Genomic DNA, 22,613 nt, shown 5'->3' with positions numbered 1-22,613 from the left:
AAAACTAGATAAAAAAATTATGGCATATACACAGTATGGAATACTACACAGCACTAAAAAAAGAAATCCTGTCATTTGCAACAAAGTGGATGCAACTGGAAACCTTTATAGTTAGTGAAATAAACCAGTTCCAAAAAGACAAATAGTGTATTTTCTCCCTGATTCATGGTAACTAATAGAGTACCTAAAAGGCAATCTATAGGAGTGAAATTGACACTTTGAGATGTAATGATTTTTAAGAGCCCTATCTCAACTGTTTGAGGAACATTTTTTTTTTCCTTCATACTATTTGTTGAATGGTTTTCTTAATGTAGGGTTAATTGTATGAGTATAAAGCTGCCTGAAAATAGATCTTTGTGAAAAATAAGAATGAGAATAGGAGAGGAAGGATGAAGAAAGGTGGGAGCGAGGGCAGGAAGAAAGGTAGGGTGGAAAGTATCACTATGTTCCTAAATCTGTATATATGAAATACATTAAATTTGTATACTTTAAATACAAATTAAAAAAAAGAGAGAAGGGATAGAAGAAGTAGGGGATGATTACTTTTTAGTCACTATTTTATTATTATATTATCATTATTATTAAAAATAATAAAGTAAAAAATGATACAGTAAAAAAAATTTAAAAATCCCTGCGCTTCTATGCTCTTTTTGTTGTTACTTTCTAGCTTTATTCCTCTGTGATCTGAGAAGATATATTATATGTTTTGAAGTTTTCAAAATTTAATGAGTCTTGATTTGTGACCTAAAACACGTGGTCTATCCTAGAAAATACTGCTGATGAGAAGAATTGTCTGTCTGTCAGGTCTGTTTGCTTTATATTATGGTTCAACTCCAATGTATCTGTTGATTTTCTATGTGGATTATATGTCCATTGATGACAGGGGGGTTTTGAAATTCCCATTATTATTGTATTGGAGTCTATCTCTCTAAGTCTAATATGTGCTTTATATATCTGGGTGGTCTTTTGCTGGGTGCCTATGTACTTTTAATTTTTTGTTGAACTGAATCTCTTATTAAAACATAGTGTCCTTCTTTGTTTCTTTTTTCAGTTTTTTATTTAAAGTATGTTTTATCTGAGTATAGCTACCTTGGCTCATTTTTTATTTCTATTTTGATGGTATATCTTTCTCTAACCCTTCACTTTCAGTCTATGTAACTTTTCACATGCAAAGTAAATTTCTTAATAGGCAGCATAGAATTGTGCTTTGCTCTTTTCATCAGTTAGGCCACCCTATACCTTTTCACTGAGAAATTTAGTGTGTTTACAGTCTGGATTAGTATTGCTAAGAACTAACGTATCATTTTGTTGATTGCTTACTAATTTTTTAAAATATATTCTCTGTTTCTTTGTGCCTCTCATTTATCTCCATATTTGAGTAGTTTTTTGTCATGATAAGTCTGGATTCTCTTCTCTTTCTATGTTTCTGCTCTGTTAGTAAATTTTACACTGCTGTGTATTTTTGTGATGGTTTTTGTGGACTTTTCTTTTCTAATCTAGGGCGCTTTTTTGACTTCTTACAGGACTTATCTGATGATATTGAATTATTGTTTGGGAAATACTTTATTTCTCCTTCACTTCTAAAAGAGTTTTTTTTGGATATATTAATCTTGGTTGGAAGTTATTTTTTTAAGATCTTGAATCTATTATCTCATTCTCTTCTGGCTTGTAGATTTTCTGCTGAGAATTCTGTGGTTAGTTTAATGGGTTTTCCTTTCTATGTGACTTGATGTTTTTTTCTCACTGTCTTTACTATTTTATCTTCATCCTTAGCTTTGGACAATTTGTGTTGTGGTTTGGAGAAAGCTAATTTTTATACCTTTTATTATTTTTATTGAGCAAATTATATGATTCCATTTTCTCTTTTTTATTAGCATACCAATTATACTTCCTTTTTTAGGTGTTTCAAGTGGTTATCCTAGAGTTTGTAACATGCAATTATGATTAAACCAAATCCATTTTTTCCTCTTTGTCCCTTGTATCACAGTTTAATTCATTTCCCTTATACAAAAGAATATATGCATACATAAATATGTATTTATAAACTTACACATTCATTATTTTGGATAAAATTTTTTCTGTTGAATCAATTAAAGATAAGAAAAATAGACTTTTTCTTTTTTCTCCCTTTTAAATTAATTTTTAAAATATTTTTATTAGTTTAACAGATTCAATGTGCTTTGTAGGTACAATTCTAAGAACACAACGATATTCCCTTCCTCCTTCCCTCCCCTTTTCTCCATCTCACCCTCCTTCCTTATCCATCTCTTTCTTTTTTTATTAGTTTTTGAGATAATTTTAAATTTACATTACAGTAAAAAAAAAACCTAATACTTTGCTGAATAAGAAGTTTAACAAAAAGAAAAAAGATTTTGGTTTAGTGGGATATAGACAATAGCAATAAACATTAGTATAATGGAAAAATGAATATTTCATCCGTATATAGCACATTTTAAAGTAATCACAGACCATTAAAAATGTAGTAGTGTAACATTTTTACCACTGGTTTCACATATGTATAAAACAAAATTTTGCAAAACTATATTTGCAGCAATACTAATACACACAGGCCTTTCTTCCTTTCTTTTTAAATTTTAGCTTCCACATATAAGGGAGAACATGGGATTTTTGTCTTTCTGGATCTGGTTTATTTCAATCAACACAATATCCTCTAGTCCTCACAATTTCAATCAACACAATTTTGCTGCAAATGGTAGAATTTCATTCTTTTTATAGCTGAATAATATTCAATTGTGATAAATATATATACCACATTTTCTTTATCTAATGATGGACATCTTGGTTGATTCCAAATTTTGGCAATTGTGAACAGTGCTGCTATAAACATGGTGGTGTAGGGATCTCTTTGATACACTGTGTTCAGGTCTTTTTGCTATATACCCATTAGTAGCATTGCTGGATTTTATGGCAAGTCTATTTCTAGTTTTTTAAGAAATCTCCACACTGTTTTCCATCATAGTTGTGCTAATTCACATCCCCACCAACAGTGCAAAAGTGTTTCCCTTTGTCCACATTCTAACCACATTTGTTATTCTCTGTGTTTTGGATTTTACCCATTCTCACTGGGATGAGATGGTATTTCAATGTGGATTTGATTTGCATTTCTCTGATGGCTAATGATATCTAGCATTTTTTCATATATTTGTTGGCCATTCATATTTCTTCTTTTGAGAACTGTCTATTAAAGTCCTTTGCCCATTTCTCATCTGATTTGTTATTTGTTTGTTAAGTTGCTAATGTATCTGGGATACTAATATTGTCAAATAAATGGTTTGTAAATATTTTTTCCTATTCTGTTGAATGTTTCTTCACTTTATTGATCATTTCTTTTGCTGTGCAAAGGCTTCTGAGTTTGATATAGTCCCATTTATTTAGCTTGGCTTTTGTTGCCTGTGTTTTGGGGGTCTTGTCCAAGAAGTCTTACCTTACACCAATGTCTTGCAGTGTTTCCCCTGTGTTTTCTTTCAGCAACTTCATAGTTGCTGAAAGGCCTTTGATCCATCTTGAGTTGATTTTTGTTTATGGTGAGAAGTATGGATCTAATTTTGTTTTTCTACATATATTAATTTAGTTTTGTCAGCACATTTGTTGAAGAGACTCTCCTTACTCCAAAGCACTTTTGTCAAAAATTGGTTGCTGTATGTACGCAGATTAATTTCTGGGATCTCTATGCTGTTCCATTGATGCATGTGTTGGTTTTTATTTATTTTATTTTATTTTTGTTTTTTCCAACTTTTATTTAATAAATATAAATTTCCAAAGTACAACTTTGGATTATAGTGGCTTTTCCCCCCATAACTTCCCTCCCACCCACAACCATCCCATATCTCACTCCCTCTCTCATCTCATTCTTCATCAAGATTAATTTTCAATTATCTTTATATACAGAAGATCAACTTAGTATATACTAAGTAAATATTTCAATAGACTGCACCCATATGGACACACAAAGTATACAGTACTGTTTGAGTAGTAGTTTTACCATTACTTCACATAGCACAACACATTAAGGACAGAGATCCTACATGGGGAGCAGGTGCACATGACTCCTATTGCTGATTTAACAATTGACACTCTTATTTATGGCATCAGTAATCACCCGAGGCTCTTGTCATGAGCTGCCAAGGCTATGGAAGCCTCTTGAGTTCACCAGCTCCGATCTTATTTAGATAAGGACATAATCAAAGTGGAAGTTCTCTCCTCCCTTCAGAGAAAGGTACCTCCTTCTTTGATGGCCCATTCTTTCCACTGGAATCTCATTCACAGAGATCTTTCATTTAGGTCATTTTTTTTTTTTTTGCCAGAGTGTCTTTGCTTTCCATGCCTGGGAAACTCTCATGGGCTTTTTAGCCAGATCTGCATGCCTTAAGGGTTGATTTCTGAGGCCAGAGTGCTGTTTAGGGCATTTGCCATTCTGTGAGTCTGCTCCCCATGTAGGATCATTCTCACCTTTTTAATTCTATCAATTATTATTTGCAGACACTGGTCTTATTTATGTAATACCTTTGACAATCCTATCTTTTTGATCAATTATGAACTTAAACTGATCACTTTAACAAGTAAGATGACATTGGTACATGGCACCTTGATGGGATTGAATTGGAATCCCCTGGCATGTTTCTAGCTCTGCCATTAGGGGTAAGTCCGAGTGAGCATGTGGCAAAATGTACATCTCCTTCCTCTCTTATTCCCACTCTTATATTTATTTATTATTATTATTATTATTATTTTATTTTTGACAGGCAGAGTGGACAGTAGAGGGAGACAGAGAGAAAGGTCTTCCTTTTTGCCGTTGGTTCACCCTCCAATGGCCGCCGTAGTAGGCGTGCTGCGGCCGGCGCACCGCGCTGTTCCGATGGCAGGAGCCAGGTGCTTCTCCTGGTCTCCCATGGGGTGCAGGGCCCAAGAACTTGGGCCATCCTCCACTGCACTCCCTAGCCACAGCAGAGAGCTGGCCTGGAAGAGGGGCAACCAGGACAGGATCGGTGCCCCAACCGGGACTAGAACCCGGTGTGCCGGCGCCGCAAGGCGGAGGATTAACCTACTGAGCCACAGCGCCGGCCTCCCACTCTTATATTTAACAGTGATCACTTTTCAGTTAATTTTAAATGCTTAAGAATAATTGTGTGTTAATTAAAGAGTTCAACCAATGATATTAAAGAGAACAAAAAAATACTAATGAATACAAAATCGATGCAAAAAAATCAACAGCCTTTGTATACACAGGCAATGCCACGGCTGAGGAAGAACTTCTAAAATCAATCCCATTCACAATAGCTACAAAAAAATCAAATACTTGGAATAAACTTAACCGAGGACATCAAAGATCTCTACAATTAAAATTACAAAATCTTAAAGAAAGAAATAGAAGAGGATACCAAAAAATGGAAAAATCTTCCATATTCATGGATTAGAAGAATCAGTATCATCAAAATGTCCATTCTCTCAAAAGCAATTTATAGATTCAATGCGATACCAATCAAAATACCAAAGACATTCTTCTCAGATCTGGAAAAAAGGATGCTGAAATTCATATGAAGGAACAAGAGACCTCGAATAAATAAGAGCTTTGCAGGATATAGTATTCTGGGCTGGCAGTTTTTCTCTCTTAGTACCTGGACTATATCTCGCCATTCCCTCCTAGCCTGTAGAGTTTCTGGTGAGAAGTCAGCTGTGAGTCTAATTGGAGATCCTCTGAGAGTAATCTGACGTTTCTCTCTTGCGCATTTTAGGATCTTTTCTTTATGTTTCACTGTGGTGAGTTTAATTATGACGTGTCATGTGAGGATATCTTTTGGTCATGTTTATTAGGGGTTCTATGAGCTTCCTGTACTAGGATGTCTCTGTCCTTCTCCAAACCTGGGAAATTTTCTGCTAGTATCTCACTAAAAAGGCCTTCTAGTCCTTTCTCCCTCTCCATGCCTTCAGGAACTCCTAGAACCCGAATGTTGGTTTTTTTTAATAGTATCCTGTAGATTCCTGACAATATTTTTTAGATTTCTGATTTCCTGTTCTTTTCTTTGATTTGATTGTTTCCTTTCCTGTTCTCTGTCTTCTAAGTCCGATGTTCTCTCTTCTGCTTCACCCATTCTGTTTTTAAGGCTCTCTACTGTGTTTGTCATTTGATCTATTGAATTCTTCATTTCATTATGGTTTCTCGTCACTATCACAGTTTCATGTTCTACTAGTTGTTTCATTTCATTTTGATTCCTCCTTAATATTTCATTTTCATGAGAGAGATTTTCTATCTTGTCCATTAAGGATTTCTGTAGTTCAAGAATTTGTTTTTGAGAACTTCTTAATGTTCTTATCAGTTTTTTGAGATCCGCTTCTTGGATTTCCTCTATCTCTTCATCTTCATAATCTTGAATTGGGGTGTCTTTTTCATTTGGGGGCATCATAGTGACTTCCTTGCTCTTGTTACCTCGGTTTCTGCGTTTGTTGTTTGGCCCATTGGAGATAATTTATGTTTTTTTGCTGTGGTGTTTTTTCTTGTTATAGTATGCCTCTAGATTAAGTGGGTTGTCTGCCTCGATGGATCCTTAGAGGCTGTGATGGGTCTGGCCAGAGAATCTGTTTGATTCTTTAGGTTTAAGAGTGTGCCAAAGGTGACTCACCCAGATTGTTCTCTCGCTTGCTCTCTCTCTCTTTTTCTTTTTCCTTTTTTGTTTTTGACTCAGTTGGGAAGTAATTCCACACAGCTGAGTAGAATTGAGGGTAGTTGAAATCTGGCCTCTGTGGGTATTCGTTTGTTCTACCCCTGGGACCACACAAAGAGTTTTTGCAGCCCTCAGTGTGTTCTCAAATTTCTCCACAGTCCCAAGGTTACCAAGTTTGTTTACTCGGTGAGTTTGCTTGCCGCCCCCTCAGATTTCCATAGTCTTAGATCGTTAGCTCCTCCTACTTTCACTAGATTCTAACCTCCTGTTATTTCTCCCCACCAGAGTCCAGTTTTTCTGCTTGGCTACGCGAGGTTGCCACTTTACATATGTAAAATGGTGCGTGTTCTTTGTCTTGCTTGGCTTTGTAAGGTGAGTGGAGAGAGAGGCTAGTGTCCATGCCGCTTCCCCTTATTTATTCGTTTTTTTTTCTCTCCTCCAGTCAGCCTGGTGAACTTTCCCCATTGGGGCCTCAGGCCTCGTTCTACCTTTCCCTGCCAATGTCTCGGGTTTCTGAGGTTTTTGTCTTACCTCCTGTTACCGCACTGGCGAGATTCTGCAGCTCAGCTTCCGCAGCTGGGCTTCCATGCGGTGGGCTCCCTGTAGGTCCTCTGTGTCACATCCACTATATCCGGAAGTGTTTCCTCTGCAGTTTTTTTCTTGAGTCTTTTCCTGAGGCTACAGTAACTCCACTTTTATTAAACTATCTTTTCCTGGACTATCGGTGCGCGTCCTCACTATCTGCCATCTTGGCTCTGCCCCCGGGTATAACTCTTTATTCTTTGGTATGGAAATTATTTATTTTACTATGTTTCCTTTAAAAATCTTTTCTTTGTTTTTAATTTTCTGTAGTTTCAACATGAAGTGTGTAAGTGTATTTTGCTTATTTTTTATTTATTATGGTTGATGTTTGAGTCTTCTGGATATATGACTCTACATCTGACATTAAATTAGGGAGAGGAGCTGGCACTGTAGTGCAGCAAGTTAAAGCCCTGGCCTGAAGCGCCAGCATCTCATATGGGCACTGTTTCAAGTCCCAGCTGTTCCTCTTCCAATCCAGCTCTCTGTTATGGCCTGGGAAAGCAGTAGAAGATGGCCCAAGTCCTTGGGCCCCTGCATCCATTTGGGAGACCCAGAAGAAGCTCCTGGTTCCTGGCTTCAGATCTGTGCAGCTCCGGCCATTGCGTCCAACTGGGGAGTGAACCAGTGGATGGAAAGCTTCTCTCTCTGTCTCTACCTCTCTCTGCAACTCTGTCTTTCAAATAAATAAAATAAATCTAAAAATAAAAAGATTAAAAAAATTGGGGAGAAACTGATTCTCAGTTATTGGTTTTAAATATTTGTCCTCCTTTTTTCCCCTCTTTTAAAAATCAAGTTTGGAACAGATTAACATTTTTGTGATTGTAACAAACATAGGTCCCAATAGAAGAAACAACATGTGTATCTCAGAAACTATGGAATTAGACAGTTGAAGTTAGTAAGGACTTACATCTCTGTTCTCTCTGCTATTACCTAATTTTTCCCCTTTTCTCTCTTATAAGTTAGGAAAAATGAATAAGGAAAAGAGAGAGAATTATTCTAAATTATTGCAAAAATGGCTCTGCTTTGTTTATGTGGGTGAGGCGCCCACCATTGGACCAAACATCTTTTCTTAATGGGTGATACCTGGAAGAGGGTATAGAGTCAGAACTACTCATGTGGGATATCCACACTGGCTCCAACTCCCAAGCTGGGGGAGAGAAAAGGGACAGAGGCAGGGTTGCCTTGTTCAAAATAGTAGGCAAAAGGAGGGTCTCATAAGTGGAAAATTGATTCATAGTCTATGAATGTGATTTTAAGATATTAGCATGTTTTTCTATTAATGATTGATGACTTGCATTGGTTGTTTTGTGCAATCCGTGTATTATGTTGAATAAGTCTGTGGAGAGACTGAGACTTCCACTCTATTAGAGCACACATAAGACTGATTTCCTTTTATGTGCTCTAAATATTTTCTAGCTTCAAGTACTTCGTGCATGCATGGAAAGCAGACGACACAGAACATTTCAGCCCTTCCTTCAAAAGGTAATGTTCTTCCTTAGCTAGTGGCCAGCACGGAGGGGATGGAGGGTTGAACTTTGTTGAAACATTAACTGAAGGCTACTGGGTGATGACTTGAAGAATATGGTGCTATGAGGGACCCTGTATGACCCAACTTCTGGTTGTTACCTGAAGAAGTCACATTCTCACTTGCCTGTAAACCTCTGCCAAGTTGGAGTGCTGGAAAGAACATGGATTTAACTGCATTTCAGATATGCATTGGTGCTTTACCTGTTTTTTTCATCTATATATATATATATATATATATATATATATATATAATTCATTTGGCTATGAAATGCAAGCAAGGGCTTGAATAGCACAGGTGACATCAAAACAGGAAAGAGGAGATATGAATTGTAGACTTTAGCAAAAGCAAGTTTCATCCACACATACAAAAATTTTTCCTCTCCCCAGCTGGAGCTGCTCATGCTAGAATGGCAACATCACTGACACTCACCTTTGTTTCCTGAGTTAAACTACATACTTGGGTTGACTAATCACTTCTTTAGTCATGGATCCATTATGTTTCTGAGACGTACACTTCCTACATGATTTATATTGGAAGATGTTTGTAGACTGCAAGGCTTATTTTTTTTCTTTAAAAGCTAAACTTCTGTATTTAGTCATGATACTGAAATAGAACATACAGAAACAAAATCTGTGATCAAAGTTCATTGACGAAGTGTATAGGAATATACTAATAACTAAATTGAAAGGGATATTCATCCAAAGTCTGCATTTTATAATGGCATACATTTTCAATAAAATCCCTTTTATGGAACAATTCATAGAAAAACAGATTTTGGTTTTTCCTTTTCAAAATGTATGTTCTATAAACTTCTGATAAAAGAAAAAAAAACAAAATGTATGTTCTATACTACTAGCACCAAAAATAGATATTTTTAAGTATCATCATTTTTCTAAGAATCATCATTTTTCAACTTCTTTGGTTGGCTTAATTGGCAAAATTATAGGGTATTCTAAAATCTATTGATTTCACTGGTTTTGGGGTTCTCTAAATAAAAAATAAACTTCATAAAAATTTTTAGCCTGTTCAATCTGAATGCCATGTTAATCACTCTTCATGAGAGTATCATATGCTCATCACATTTATGTGAGAATTAGCACCTATAAGGACAAGCATTGGGTTTTGATGCTACTGATGTTTTACACTCATCAAAACTTAGGAGAATCAGGGCCATTGTGGGGTAGTAGGTAGAGACACCACCTGCGATGCTGACATCCCACATTCATGCAGGTTCAAGTCCTGGCCGCTAACTTCCAATCCAGCTCCCTGCTAATGTGCCTGGGAAAGCAGCAGAAGATGGACCAAGTGCTCAGGCCCCTGCACCCAAGTAAAAGAGTAAAGAATCTGGGAGACTAGGAAGAAACTCCTGGCTTTGGACCACCCAGCCAGGTCGTTTTATGGCCACTTAGGGAGTGAACCAGCAGATGGAAGATCTCTCTCTCTTTTGCTGTCTCTCTCTCTGTAACACTTTCAAATGAATAAATATTTTTAAAAAAGATTTTGTTTATTTATTTGAGAGGTAGAGTTACAGACACAGAGAGAGAGAAACAGAGAGAAAGTTCTTCTATTTGCTGGTTCACTCCCCAAATGGCTACAACTGCTGGAGTTGAACCAATTGGAAGACAGGAGGCAGGAGCTTCTTCTGGTTCTGCCATGCAGGTGCAAGGGCCCAAGGACTTGAGGAAGTTTCCACTGCTTTCCCAGGGCATTAGCGGAGAGCTGGATTGGAAGAGGGGCAGCCAGGACACCAACTAGCACCCATATAGGATGCCGGCACCACAGGCGGAGGTTGGCCTATTAAGGCACAGTGCCAGCCCTGAATAAATAAATCTAAACTTAGGAGAAGAGACTACCTCATTAATTATTCCAAGGTCTTTCCACAGGAATGTGAACTATATGAAAATGTAATAGTCTACCTACAAAACATTAGCTTTAGAATATTGCATTTGTTATTTAGTTTAGAATTTTAAATTAATTCAAGTTTTTTCATACTATTTGTTGAACTCTTTAATTAATATAGAGTTACTTGTATGTGTATAAAGCTAATTGAAAATAGATCTCAATGAGAAATAACAATAGGAATAGGAGAGGGAGGAGGAAAAGGAAGAGTGGGAGTGTGGGTGGGAAGATCACTATGTTCCTAAATTTGTATTTATGAAATGTATAAAGTTTGTATTCTTTTAATAAAAAGCTTCTGGGGAAAAAACTTGAATTAATTTAAAAAATTTATGATACATATTGTTTTCCAAATAATGCCTAGCACTAGAGAAAATAGTCTTCATGTTGGTTTTAATGTCATAAATATTTTATGAGTGCTGATTTTTATGTAAATATAATATTTTATAGTAAGATTACAAGCAAAGTAATCTTTGAGTACAGCTCCGTGTACTATGTTGTGGATAAACTTAGCACACGAAGTGCCTTATCATAACAGCTTTTCTTTGTCATTCTCCTTTTGTGTGTGTCCAGTTAATACTTCACTGACTGTGCTGATGGATACAAAGGCTGTGCTCTGTTGCTATCCTATCCCATTGACAAATGTGGTGCTAATAACATGGGAAATAATCCTCAGAGACAGGCCGACCTGCAAAATATCCTACAAGGAAGAAACAAATAAGACCACAGGCGAATGTACTAAGGCAATCACCTGGGCCTCCAGACCTGATGTAAACCCTGGACTTCAGATCCACCCAGTGGCTCTCAGTCATGACGGCTATTACAGGTGTCAAATGGCAACACCTGATGGGAATTTCGATCGTGGGTATCACCTCCAAGTGTCAGGTAAGGGACATCATGCATTGTAGCATTTCAGATTCTAGATTTGTCACCAAAACAAATACCTCTGTAAATTGCATATCCCTGATGGTAAGATTTTTTCCCTTAAATCTCTGCAGTTTGCCCCAAAGTGACGCTGTCTCCTGTCAAGAACAGAACCGCGGTGTGCAAGGCTGTTGCAGGGAAGCCGGCTGCGCAGGTCTCTTGGGCCCCCATAGGGGACTGTGTCACTGAGCACGAACATTGGGACAATGGCACAGTGACTGTCTGGAGTACATGCCATTGGTCAGATAGCAATGTGTCTGCTGTGACCTGCTCTGTCTCCCATTTGTGTGGCAAGAAGAGTTTATCCCAACGTCTGCTTCCTGGTTAGTAATTCTCCTAAGTTCTGTTTATCTTTCATCTGCTGATTTCATTTCATTTCAGTAACTTCCTGGGAGCAGGATTACTGAGTCATATGGTATATCTGTTTGGAGCTTTCTGAGGTGCCTCCATACTGTCTTCTGCAGTGGCTGCACCAGTTTACAGTGGATTAGGGTACGATTTTTCACACATCCTCACCAGCATTTATTTATTCATTTATTTATTTCTTTATTTATTTCCGACAGGCAGAATGGACAGTGAGAGAGAGAGAGACAGAGAGAAAGGTCTTCCTTCCATTGGTTCATCCCCTAAATGGCCGCCATGGCCGGTGCTCTGCGCCGATCCAAAGCCAAGAGCAAGGTGCTTCCTCCTGGTCTCCCATGTGGGTGCAGGGCCCAAGCACTTGGGCCATCCTCCATTGCCTTCCTGGGCCACAGCAGGGAGCTGGACTGGAAGAGGAGCAGCCAGGACTAGAACCCGGCGCCCGTATGGGATGCTGGTGCCACAGGCAGAGGATTAACCAAGTGTGCCACGGCACTGGCCCCTCTGATTTTATTGATTTATGTCTTCTTTGTCTTTTTTTTTTCTTTTGGTTAGTTGGGCTAATGGTGTATCAGTTTTTTTTTTTTTTTTTTTTTTTTTTTACTTTTTCAAGAAAGCCAGTCCTTCATTTCACTGATCTTTCTGTTCATTTTTTGTTTCAATTTTGCTTAGTTTTTCTCTAATCTTAATTCTTTCCTCCTACTAGTTTTGATTTGGCTTCTTGTTTTTTTCTAGATTCTTGAGATGGCTTGATAGGTCATTTACTTGATTCCTTTCCAACTTATTGTTTTGGCACCAATTCCTATAAACTCATCTTTTAACACTGCTTTTGCTGCATTCCATAAGTTTTGATTGTTGCATTGCCATCTTCACTCATTTCTAGGAATTTTTTTATTTCCATTTTGATTTCTTCTATAACCCACTGTTCATTCAGGAGTGTATTGGTCAGTCTCCATGTGTCTGCATATTTCCTAGAGATTCTTAAATTTTTAATTTTCAGCTTTATTCCATTGTGGTCAGAAAAGATGCATGGCATTATTTCAATTTTTTTAAAATTTTCTAAAACTTGCTTTATGGCCTATGGGTTCCATCTTTTCCCCTCTTTTTCTTTTGCTTTATGTTTGTTCCTTGAATAATCTGATCCCTGCCCAGCATTTAAAACACTGCTGAAATCTTGATCCTCAAGGCTGCATTATTGGCCCAAGTTTCTCTCTGTGGCTCTCCTTTGGATGGTGATTCAAACCAGCTTCCAGCCAGACAGCTTCACTTGGATGCCTCATCGGCACCTACCTTTGTGTCCCCCAACCTGGATTTCCTCTTCTCTATCCTCTCATGGGATCTATACCTAAATTTTATATCTTGATAAAATTTTCAATTTACAAAATTAAAAATGCATTAAAAACTTCTCACTTATTCCTCATATTCAAAACAAGTCACTATGTTTTGTTAATTTTGTCTTGAAAATATTTCTTAAACCTGAGCCTTTCTCTTTCTGTCCTAATTGATGACATAATCGTCTCTCACCAAGATGACAGCAATATCCTTGTAAGAAGCTTTTTGATCCCTATCTGACTCTCTAATTTGTTCTCTATAAGGTTCCCAGAGGGACCTGTCAAAATTAAAAACATGCCCCTCCCCCACTTATGTGACCCCAGTGGCTTCTCTCTACCTTTTGGAAAGTTAAACCTTTTTGACAACCTTGACCTACGGCTCTCCACAGCCTCATGTCGCACTGTTCTCCAGCCCATGTCCCACAAACGTGAGCTTCTTCAGGCTCTTCAAAAAGTGTCACATCCTTTTATTACTTTGTTTCCTTTTACCTGCAATTTGTACTTCCTCACAATGTACTTCTTTCCATGTACTCTTGTCTTCTATTACATTTGATAAATTCCTGTTGAAGTTTTAAGACTTAGTTTGACATTGATCTTCTGGGATGATTGTTTTCCTCATCTTGAAGATAAGTTAGCTGTTCCTCCCCCTTGTCTTCATGAGTTGCTTCACGCCAGTCTCTGTCAGAGTACTTCCACAGCCCTTTAACGAACTTCCTTGCACTGTTTTCACTCACAACACTTCTCATACCAGACACTGAGCACCCCCAGCCAACAAATTCATAGGCCAGGTTTTGGGAAAAAGAACACTGGGTTTCCATGTCATGTCTCAGGGTGTCACCTTACCAGGAGCTCAATACACCAACTCACAGGGTCTCTCCCAACTTGGAAGCTCTCCATATCTAGTTGTATTACTATTTTTCTTTGGAAGTCTCAATGCGTAGATGCGATTGATTAAAACATCGACTATTCTTGGGTGTCTAACTTAATGTCTAGTTCCTTTGTCATCCTAGGAGGTGGGTAATCCTATCTTGTCTTTCTGTTGAAAAGCCCCATCCTGATGCTCTCCAGAGGCTTCCAGACCCTGGTCCTCTCACCAGCGTACAATGCATACTCTTGTCACTGTGCGGATTTCAAGGGTTTTAGAACTGTGAGATAGGAACTGAAGCACAAAGACTAAGTCACCACAAACCACCTACTTTTCTGACTCCCAATAGTGTCTCATCCTTAATACATGGTCTTACGTATATCTTCTTCTATAAACCTTCTTATACCTGTAAGATATATATTGTCTCTATATCCCACAGAAGTATCCTTGGCATTAGGCTTAGATCATAGATTTCCTCTTTATGTGGCCTGCTCTATGCTTCAAATATGACTCAAGTTAACATATATTTAAATCTTTGTTCAAGTTGCCTTTTATTTTTCCCTTGAAAAGTCCTTTGCTCTTCTTGTAACTTATTTGATCCTGCAGACACCAAGACTTGATTCAAATCTCTCTGGATTCAAATGAAATTAACTCAAGAGTTAACTAACCTCTTATTCCTTAGATGGTGCATCGTGGAATGCTCACTCAGCATTGTTTGCTTTCTGGGAAGTTCTTTTCTCTTATATGAGCCTGCCTTCTCCAGTTGGATTGTAAACTTCTGAGGACTTCTTATTCCCTCACGGTGCTTCAGCGATTGTATGACATTCTTCTGGTTTGGTTTTTGGGCAGGTTATTTAACAACAGGAAATGAGTCAGATTCGTACTTAGAGTTCACATGCTCCTGAGGCTGCCATTTTGGTAGTAGAAAAGACTCCAGAATGACGATCCTAATTAGTCTGATTTTACCTTTTCTGTAATTTGTAGAGCTGGCATTTCACAGGGAATAAATTGAAAATAGAGTTATAAAATACCTTGCTAAAAGCATTATTGAAAGAATCACCTCACTGTATGGAAAGGGTTATTAGAACCTTTCCAAGATAATGATAATAATGCCCTTAAAAAAATAAAAGTCCACAATATTTGCACGGGAAATTACAAAGTGCATTTCTTTTTTCTGTTCTAATTTTTCTCTTTATGAATTCTCTTAATTGTACATATTTATGGGTACAGTGTGATACTTTAGAAGGCAATGTATAATGCATTTATTCATTCCAAAAATATTTGTTAAAAACCAATAATGTAAAAAAAAATAATGTACAAAACATATAGTTCCTAAAGTCTGCCATGAAAGATAATACATTATTTAACAATTGAATTATAATTTATATATTTTTGATTTTGACAATCTGAACTTAAATGCTCTTTTAAACTGCTAACTCTAATTTGGTAACTAGAAGAACCTTTGAAATTATTTTTCTCCTGCTTATGTTTGAAGATTTCAGAGACCTGGGATATCCAGTGTCATCTTTACTGATCATTCTCTACGTGAAACTCTGTCTTTTCATGGTCATTCTGGTCATGCTGGGATGCATTTTCTTCAAGAACATAGATGACTGCAGGTAGGAACTGGAGTCTGAAAAGAAAACACTCAATAGTAAAAAAAAATCATCATAAGACTTTGAGTTCACAATGTGCTGGAAAAACCTGGATACAGTTAAAAATAATTTATTTTCAATTTATTTAGAAATTTTAAGTTGATCGCAAATAAGAAACTGTATCATTGGAGACAAATTGGAGATCTCCTTACCTTTTTGAGCTCCAGAGCCTCAAGTACGTTACAGATATTGGCATGGGTCAGTGAAGGTAACGGTAGCATCTTTAAGATGCCCTTCTATCTTCTACGGCCACCAAAAGCCAAGACCTCACCTTCACTTGACACAGGTGGTAATTCCATAGTAAAAAGTACCCGTCTATTTAAACAAATGTCTGTTAATGTAAAGTTGTGGGTGACTTGGGCTATTCTACTTTTAGCAAAACTATTGGGAGGAAAATGTAAACTATTGAAAAATACTATATAAGTATGGTGGTGTAATTATTGGAACAAACAACCCAAAATTTGTGCTCATGTCTTGCACTAATGTAGCTGGAACTCGGGAATGGGACTGCGGAGGTGTTGCTCTAAGCTCTCCTATTATCCTTTTTGTCGTTTGGCTGTGCCCTTTTCTGGTCTCTATTCAGGTGGTGAGTAAGAGACAGAGAGGCTTTTATGTGGGGAGTTTTATGGGCCAGGCCCAGAGTAGCAAACACTTCTACTCACATTCCATTAGCCAGGACTCGGTCACGTGCTTGTACTAACTTCTGCAGAAGCTGGAAAATGTAACCTAGGTGCCTTGAAGAAGAAAGAAAGTGGTTTAGTGCATACCTAGTCAATCTACAGCCACAGAAAATAGGACAAATACTAAGATTCCTACCTGCTCTATTAGTAATTGGGCATGATTCAAGAAATAAGTGAATTTGTAAAAAATGCCACAAATAGGAGTACATATGATATAAGCTCTTTTATCTCTTTCTTTTTATGATAATCCCCCCCACAGTTAAGACAAGACATGGGAAGAAGTTTAGTAGTATAATTCTGCAACAGATTGAAAAATACTGTGGCTGAGGTGGCTAGTGCCTGGCTCAATGGTTCTTCTCTCTTCTCTCTATCCCTGTAATTGGTCAGTAGATTTTAGATTTCCTGTGATAAAGAGAGAAAGCATCCACCTCACGTGACTTTCTTTGGTCAATACAATGAGGCAGAAGTGGCAGCATAACAAGAGGTCCTGCACGTTTCCACTTGCTACTCCATTAGAAGATGGTTGGCCCAATCTGCTGAGGGATGAACCACACAGAGCAGAACTTGGCCACCTCAGGCCCACTTCCTGCCTCTCTACTGAGGTCAGCCTCTAATAGCCTCCCCTAGACATGCGAAGTAGCTCAGTCAAGATCAGCAGACCTGACCTCCTGTTGCTCCCAAGACACATGAGCAATTGTTGCCACAGAGGTTTTGTGATTGTTTGTTCCACAGAATTGTGTGACATTCTTCTTCCTAATAATGTAACTCTGAGTTTGTGTGTTGTGAGGATGTACTTAGCTGAATGGCCACCCACACCAGTTTTGATAAACTGTACATAAGTTTAAATTTTGTGTGATATTTTCAGGAAAGTGCTTTAAAAATAAAGAAAAGAAAGGATCCTCTTTTGCTTTTCCTCCTGATCTCCTGGAACGCAATGCTGGTGTAAAGATTGAAAGTCTGGAAGCCAACCTGAGCCATAGGTGACTGAGGATAAAAGGCACTCACTAAGCTGGAGAGAAAGAAAGATGGGAGCAACCTGGGCGTGATGACCATGGAGTTGTCCTATGAACCCTAGGCCACCCACCTGCTGACATCCTCTGTGTGAGCATGAATAAACTGTTTTGTTCACACCACTGTTATTTTGAGATTTATTCTACTCTCAGATGAACTTAATCCTAATTGATACAAAAACCGAGTACATCAACCTGAAGATTTTCTGTCAATCTTTCAACAATGTGTTATGTTCTACTCATGTGCATGTTCACGGCCTGTTTGTGCTCTACTCTAGAGGTAATGAAACAGAGATAAATTCAGAAGATGGCAATCAGAGACATGAGAGCCATCTCTGATAGTTCCTGAAGACTTGGTTATGAAAACTCAAGGGATGCTGTGCAGTTGTGATGGTAAAGGGCTCAGGGATCTGGGGATGTGCAAGGCTCATCCAATGTTCCTCACATGCTGACAATGTTGCAGTACTGGACTGGGAAGATAAAGATGCTGTTGTGAGCTCTTAGGATGTGAGTAGGAGAATTGAATTTATGAATTGAAATTCAAAAACTCTGTTGTGTTAGTCTTTTTTCCACTGAATGGACTCCATTATTCCTGGAAGACATGAAGTAGTGAATCCACACTACTCCTCGACCCTATTCCTGCTGGCATGATTTATGGGGTGGTATTAGATTGAAAGATTAAAAATCTGAAGCTACTCCTCCTCAACCCTCATCCTCCCAGCTCTACATAAATATGAGAAAATTCTCATGTTTTTTTCTTTTCTGAACATACATATACAAAAATATATGTAATATATGTACAACGTATTCATGTGGTCCTAAATTGAGGAAAATTGGGAAAAACTTTTAGCAAAACTGAGTTGAGAGCCACTAGGTGGTGCTTCAACTTAATTTTGAAGCAAGTTAAAACCTACTCAACCTCAAGAAAAGTCATCCTGAGTCTTTTCTTTAATATTTCTGTGTAATTTCCCCTCTGTTTACTAATTTTTAGATCTTCTTGGGTGGTTTTGGAACAATTACTGATGGAAAGGGAGAAGGGTTGATATAAAATTAAGAAGACAAAAAGTTTTTTCAATCCCCAAACTTCAATTATATTACTCTTTTCACTTAATTTTATTTACCAGACGGGATAAGAGTAGATATTAATAGGCTCATTTCAGGGAAAGGGGAATATGAGGGCGTCTTAGTGATTAAACCAAAATTAGTACTCATTTCTTAAACTCAAGAGTTAAGATCACCATTCATGGAAGAGTAAATAGGTGCTCAGTGTTAATGGCTTCAAATGTTTAGAACGACAAATAAAATTAGCTGGCCTGCTCCACTTCCCGGGTCTTCCTCCGTATTTCCCCTCCTCAACATTTTTTAGAGGTATATGTGATATTCTAAAGCTGAAATGAAGTTGAAGATCAATTATCTCAGCTTCCTCATTTTACCAGAGGAAACCAAGCATCTCAGAATTGAGTGGTCATCAGTGTTTCTAAGAAGCCAGTTGGCCTGCTTTGCTTGCTGTTGAGAAGGTGGCTACCCTAGGGCCATGGCCATACATGGCATATCAGAGGAAGAAATGACCATCTCTTCCTTGAACTCCATGTCACTAGTAAGGATCAACTCCCCCCCCCCCCCCCCCCGTGACCAAGCCCACATGACAGTTCTTTATGCAATGTCTGACATCTGACAAAGGGACTGAGATTATACTTCTACTGATTAGATTTTTGGTGGAGCTGGAGTTATGATCAATACCATTCAACAGACACATGCTCTGGTGTGTGTGGAGACCTGGACAAAACTGGAACTTTGTTATGAACGCAGGACTGCACAAAGCATGTGAAGATATGATGAAGGAGATGACAATAGCCAAACTGAGTTTTACAAAGTACAAAACTCTACAGTTGGAAAGGAGGAAGGAGCAGGGAAGAAAGACATGCCAGGAAGAGAGGACAGTGTGGGCAAATACTGGGAGTTGTGCTGGGGTGTGTCTCTTTCAGGGAAATGGGGAAACTATATCACATAAATATAACATGTCCTGAGGTCATCTGGGGACGGAAGACAGCTCTTCTACTAAGAATGCCAGGAGAATTTTGCAAATCCAGCAAATCTTGGTGAATTTATAATGTTCTCTGGACAGAATGTCCAAATCATTAGACTGATTCACCCAAAACTGATTTTAAGATCAAATAAGGAGCCAAGAATATTGGCAAATATGCAGTGGGGAACCAAAGAGAGGCTGGAGAGAGGCAGTGGTCTGATAGATGATGTTGATGATCTCAGAAGGGCTGGGCTTGGCTTCTGAGCTGGCTGAAGCTGGCAGAGTTAAGACCCTTCTCCCTATTCTGGTTTCCCCTCTGTGGTAGAAAAATAATTCTTGCTCTCAACCAGCTGAAGAAAGGGTTTTTAGGGTAATCCTTATATGTCTATATATGTCCTTGTAAAAGTTACTCTAAAAACACCAAGCCTTGTCATTCACCCAACCTGCTTTCGAAAGCCCCTCACCCACCTTGTCTGTCTTGTAGCTTCCCCAGGGCTACACAGGGGCCATGGAACCTGGAGACCTGGATCTCCTTCAGCATGGGCACTGTGTGGGCAGGCCATATCCTTGGAAAGGCTAATCTGGCATGTCACCGCAGAGCCTCGGAATGAACATAGATGCTTCTGTAGGCCTGACTGAGGCTGTGTGGGAGACAGGTGCCAGATCAAGCCATGTATTTTGTGTCTTCTTACAAGAGCTTATTTACAATTCTTGCATTCCTGATTTTAAAGCTTTTGGCTTGAGAACAATGTCTGTGACATAACACCTTTCAAAAAGCTCTCCAGTAAACTTTTCTATATTCTGTGTCATGGAAAATCACAACACCATTTATAGGACATTGATTGAAAACCAAGCAGTGCTCCAAGATGCCAGCTCCAAGAAGCTACAGTAAATGGCCTGGACTAGGAAGAATTATTAAACAACTTCCAGCAAGAAGCATCTGTATTTTGTCATTCTCCCCAAAACAGCATAAAATGTGCAAAGGGAGGCCACTGTTTCAGTGGGGGTGGAGGAGGTGGGTTGTTTGTAACATTTTCCACTATTCTCTTACATCTGCAACCCAAATCCCATTACTTTACAACTGCCTATCAGAGGAGGTGTTTGCTGATGCAGCCCAAGGAGGCTTGCTTGCTTGCACTTGCAACCTAGAGGATGATTTAATGGGAAGGATCTGGGTGTGAAACCTTATCCCTGTGCCAAACAGGGCTTGGGATTTACATTTTTTAATTTTATTTTTGCTTTTTTCCCCCCAGATTTTTATCCCAAACATGCTTTCTTTGGCATCCTCCTCAGAGAACTATGAAGTCATAGTGCGTAAATTATCCGACTCTTACTCTGCAGGATGGTAAAACAGACTCACGACTGGGAAACTGCAGCTGTACTTGGGCAAGGGCTCCGGCCAGGTGGAAAGCAGGAGAATATGTGGCAAAGCTCATGTGCACCCTGCGGGAGGCTACGTAATGATCCACCTTCAGCTGTCACGGTGCTGCTGAGAGAGGCTATCTGTGGTTAGCCATCACTTGAAATTTTTACTTCTCAGAATCAGTGGTGTTTTTCTTTTGTTTAATGGCTACATTTCAAGGGGATCAGGAAGTATTGAGTTTATTATTGTATTTTTTTAAAAAATGACCATTTATTTGTTTGAAAGGCAGAAGGCGAGGGTGGAGTGGGAGGGAAGACAAGAGAGAGAAAGAGGAGAGCGAGAATTTTCCATCCACTGGTTCACTCCTCAGCTGGGGTTGGGCCTGGCCAAAGCCAGGAGCCAGGAACTCCATTCCACATGGGTGGCAGGGGCCCAAGTACTTGAGTCAACTTCTGCTGTCTTTCCCAGACAAGTTAACAGGGAGCATGATCAGAAACAGCAGTCCAAACTTGAACTGGTGCTCCGAAATGGGACGCTAGCATCGCAAGCACCGTAACCTGCTGCACCACAATGCTGGCCCTTAATCCTGTATTTCTTATTTGTGTGTAAAAGATGAAGAATGTGTCCTGCCTTTTCGATTGAATTTCCCACTTTGCTTCTCTTATTCCTACCCACAAACATACTGTTCAGCTTTCCTAAGGATTTCTTTCTTGCTGTGTTTTCTTCTTTGGCTTATATTGTTCCTCCTATGACAAAGGTCTTTACTCCTACCCTTGCCACTCAAAAAACTGTCCTCTCTTCAGTGTTGTGAATCCGTGAAATAGTACCAGGTTGCTTTTTCTGGGCAAAGCATTGCCCCACTATAGCAATTTTGTAGTAGTATTTTAAGGGTTATCAAGGCACTTGTATTTATTGATATTTGTATACATGTGTCCCTAACATTTAGTTGTGAGAGCCAGGAAGGTAGATACCACATCTCATTTATTTTTCTATCTTCTAGAATAGATAAGTTCAAAAAATTCCAGAAAAAAAAACAAGATATCACTTTTTCATATCAGATTGGTAACATTAACAATTTTGATAGCATTAAGCATTAAGAGGTATAGGGAATGATTCTTGATGGGTGTCTAAGCTAACAGACATTTCAGAGAGCAGTTGGCCAGTATGTCCTAGTAATTCCACTTTTCAAGATCTACTCAAAGTACTACTATCCTTGTGCCCAAAGAAGTAAATATTACAACACTATTTGTTGTAGTAAAGGATGGGAAATGAATGGCACTGTGGTGTTTTAGGGGAATGTACTGCTAGGCGGCCGCTAAAAGGAATGAGGTTGTCTGGGCAGAGAGGCCCTTTCTGTCTAAAATACCAACCCTGTCTGTGTCCTTTTACTGTTTTCTTTTTCTTTGTAGTACCTGTTCTTTCATGCTAGTACTTTAGTTATGCAAATGCTTATGTGGGTGTTAGCTTTCTCTATCTCGAAAATGCAAACATGATGAGACTAGAGACTTAATCTACTTTTCCAGTGCCATACATGTTACTTCTGGCATGCACTGCCTGGCACACAGCAGGGACTCAATAAGTTCTCATTGAATGAGTAGTGTGTAGCTGTACGTAACAATACAGGAAGACCTTCAAGTCATATGGATAAGAAGAAATGTCAAATTAAATAATAATGCATATAATACAATTTGAACAAGTAAACAATGAATTGAT

The 22,613-nt window shown here is 38.5% G+C and overlaps 1 protein-coding gene and 1 long non-coding RNA gene across 2 annotated transcripts in view; one reads left to right on the top strand and one right to left on the bottom strand.

The window, feature by feature from the left end:
* Positions 1-17,590, top strand: part of LOC133748128 (cell surface glycoprotein CD200 receptor 2-like) — a 33,654-nt gene extending 16,064 nt beyond the window's left edge. Inside the window, exons 2-6 of the mRNA XM_062176712.1 lie at positions 8,679-8,744; positions 11,260-11,571; positions 11,685-11,933; positions 15,662-15,785; positions 17,367-17,590. Of these exons, the coding sequence (XP_062032696.1) occupies positions 8,679-8,744; positions 11,260-11,571; positions 11,685-11,933; positions 15,662-15,785; positions 17,367-17,379 (764 nt within the window). The 3' untranslated portion in view covers positions 17,380-17,590. The remainder of the gene's footprint in view (positions 1-8,678; positions 8,745-11,259; positions 11,572-11,684; positions 11,934-15,661; positions 15,786-17,366) is intronic.
* The window catches only part of LOC133748137 (uncharacterized), a 103,988-nt gene continuing 96,976 nt past the window's right edge, over positions 15,602-22,613 (bottom strand). Inside the window, exons 2-3 of the long non-coding RNA XR_009864436.1 lie at positions 16,484-16,555; positions 15,602-15,799 (exon numbers count right to left, since the gene is read on the bottom strand). This is a non-coding gene — a long non-coding RNA (uncharacterized LOC133748137). The remainder of the gene's footprint in view (positions 15,800-16,483; positions 16,556-22,613) is intronic.

Source organism: Lepus europaeus, chromosome 2, assembly GCF_033115175.1.
Source record: "Lepus europaeus isolate LE1 chromosome 2, mLepTim1.pri, whole genome shotgun sequence".
Classification (NCBI taxonomy): Eukaryota; Metazoa; Chordata; class Mammalia; order Lagomorpha; family Leporidae; genus Lepus; species Lepus europaeus.
The sequence above is the reverse complement of the archived record's forward strand: the minus strand, read 5'-3'. Positions and strand labels throughout refer to the sequence as shown.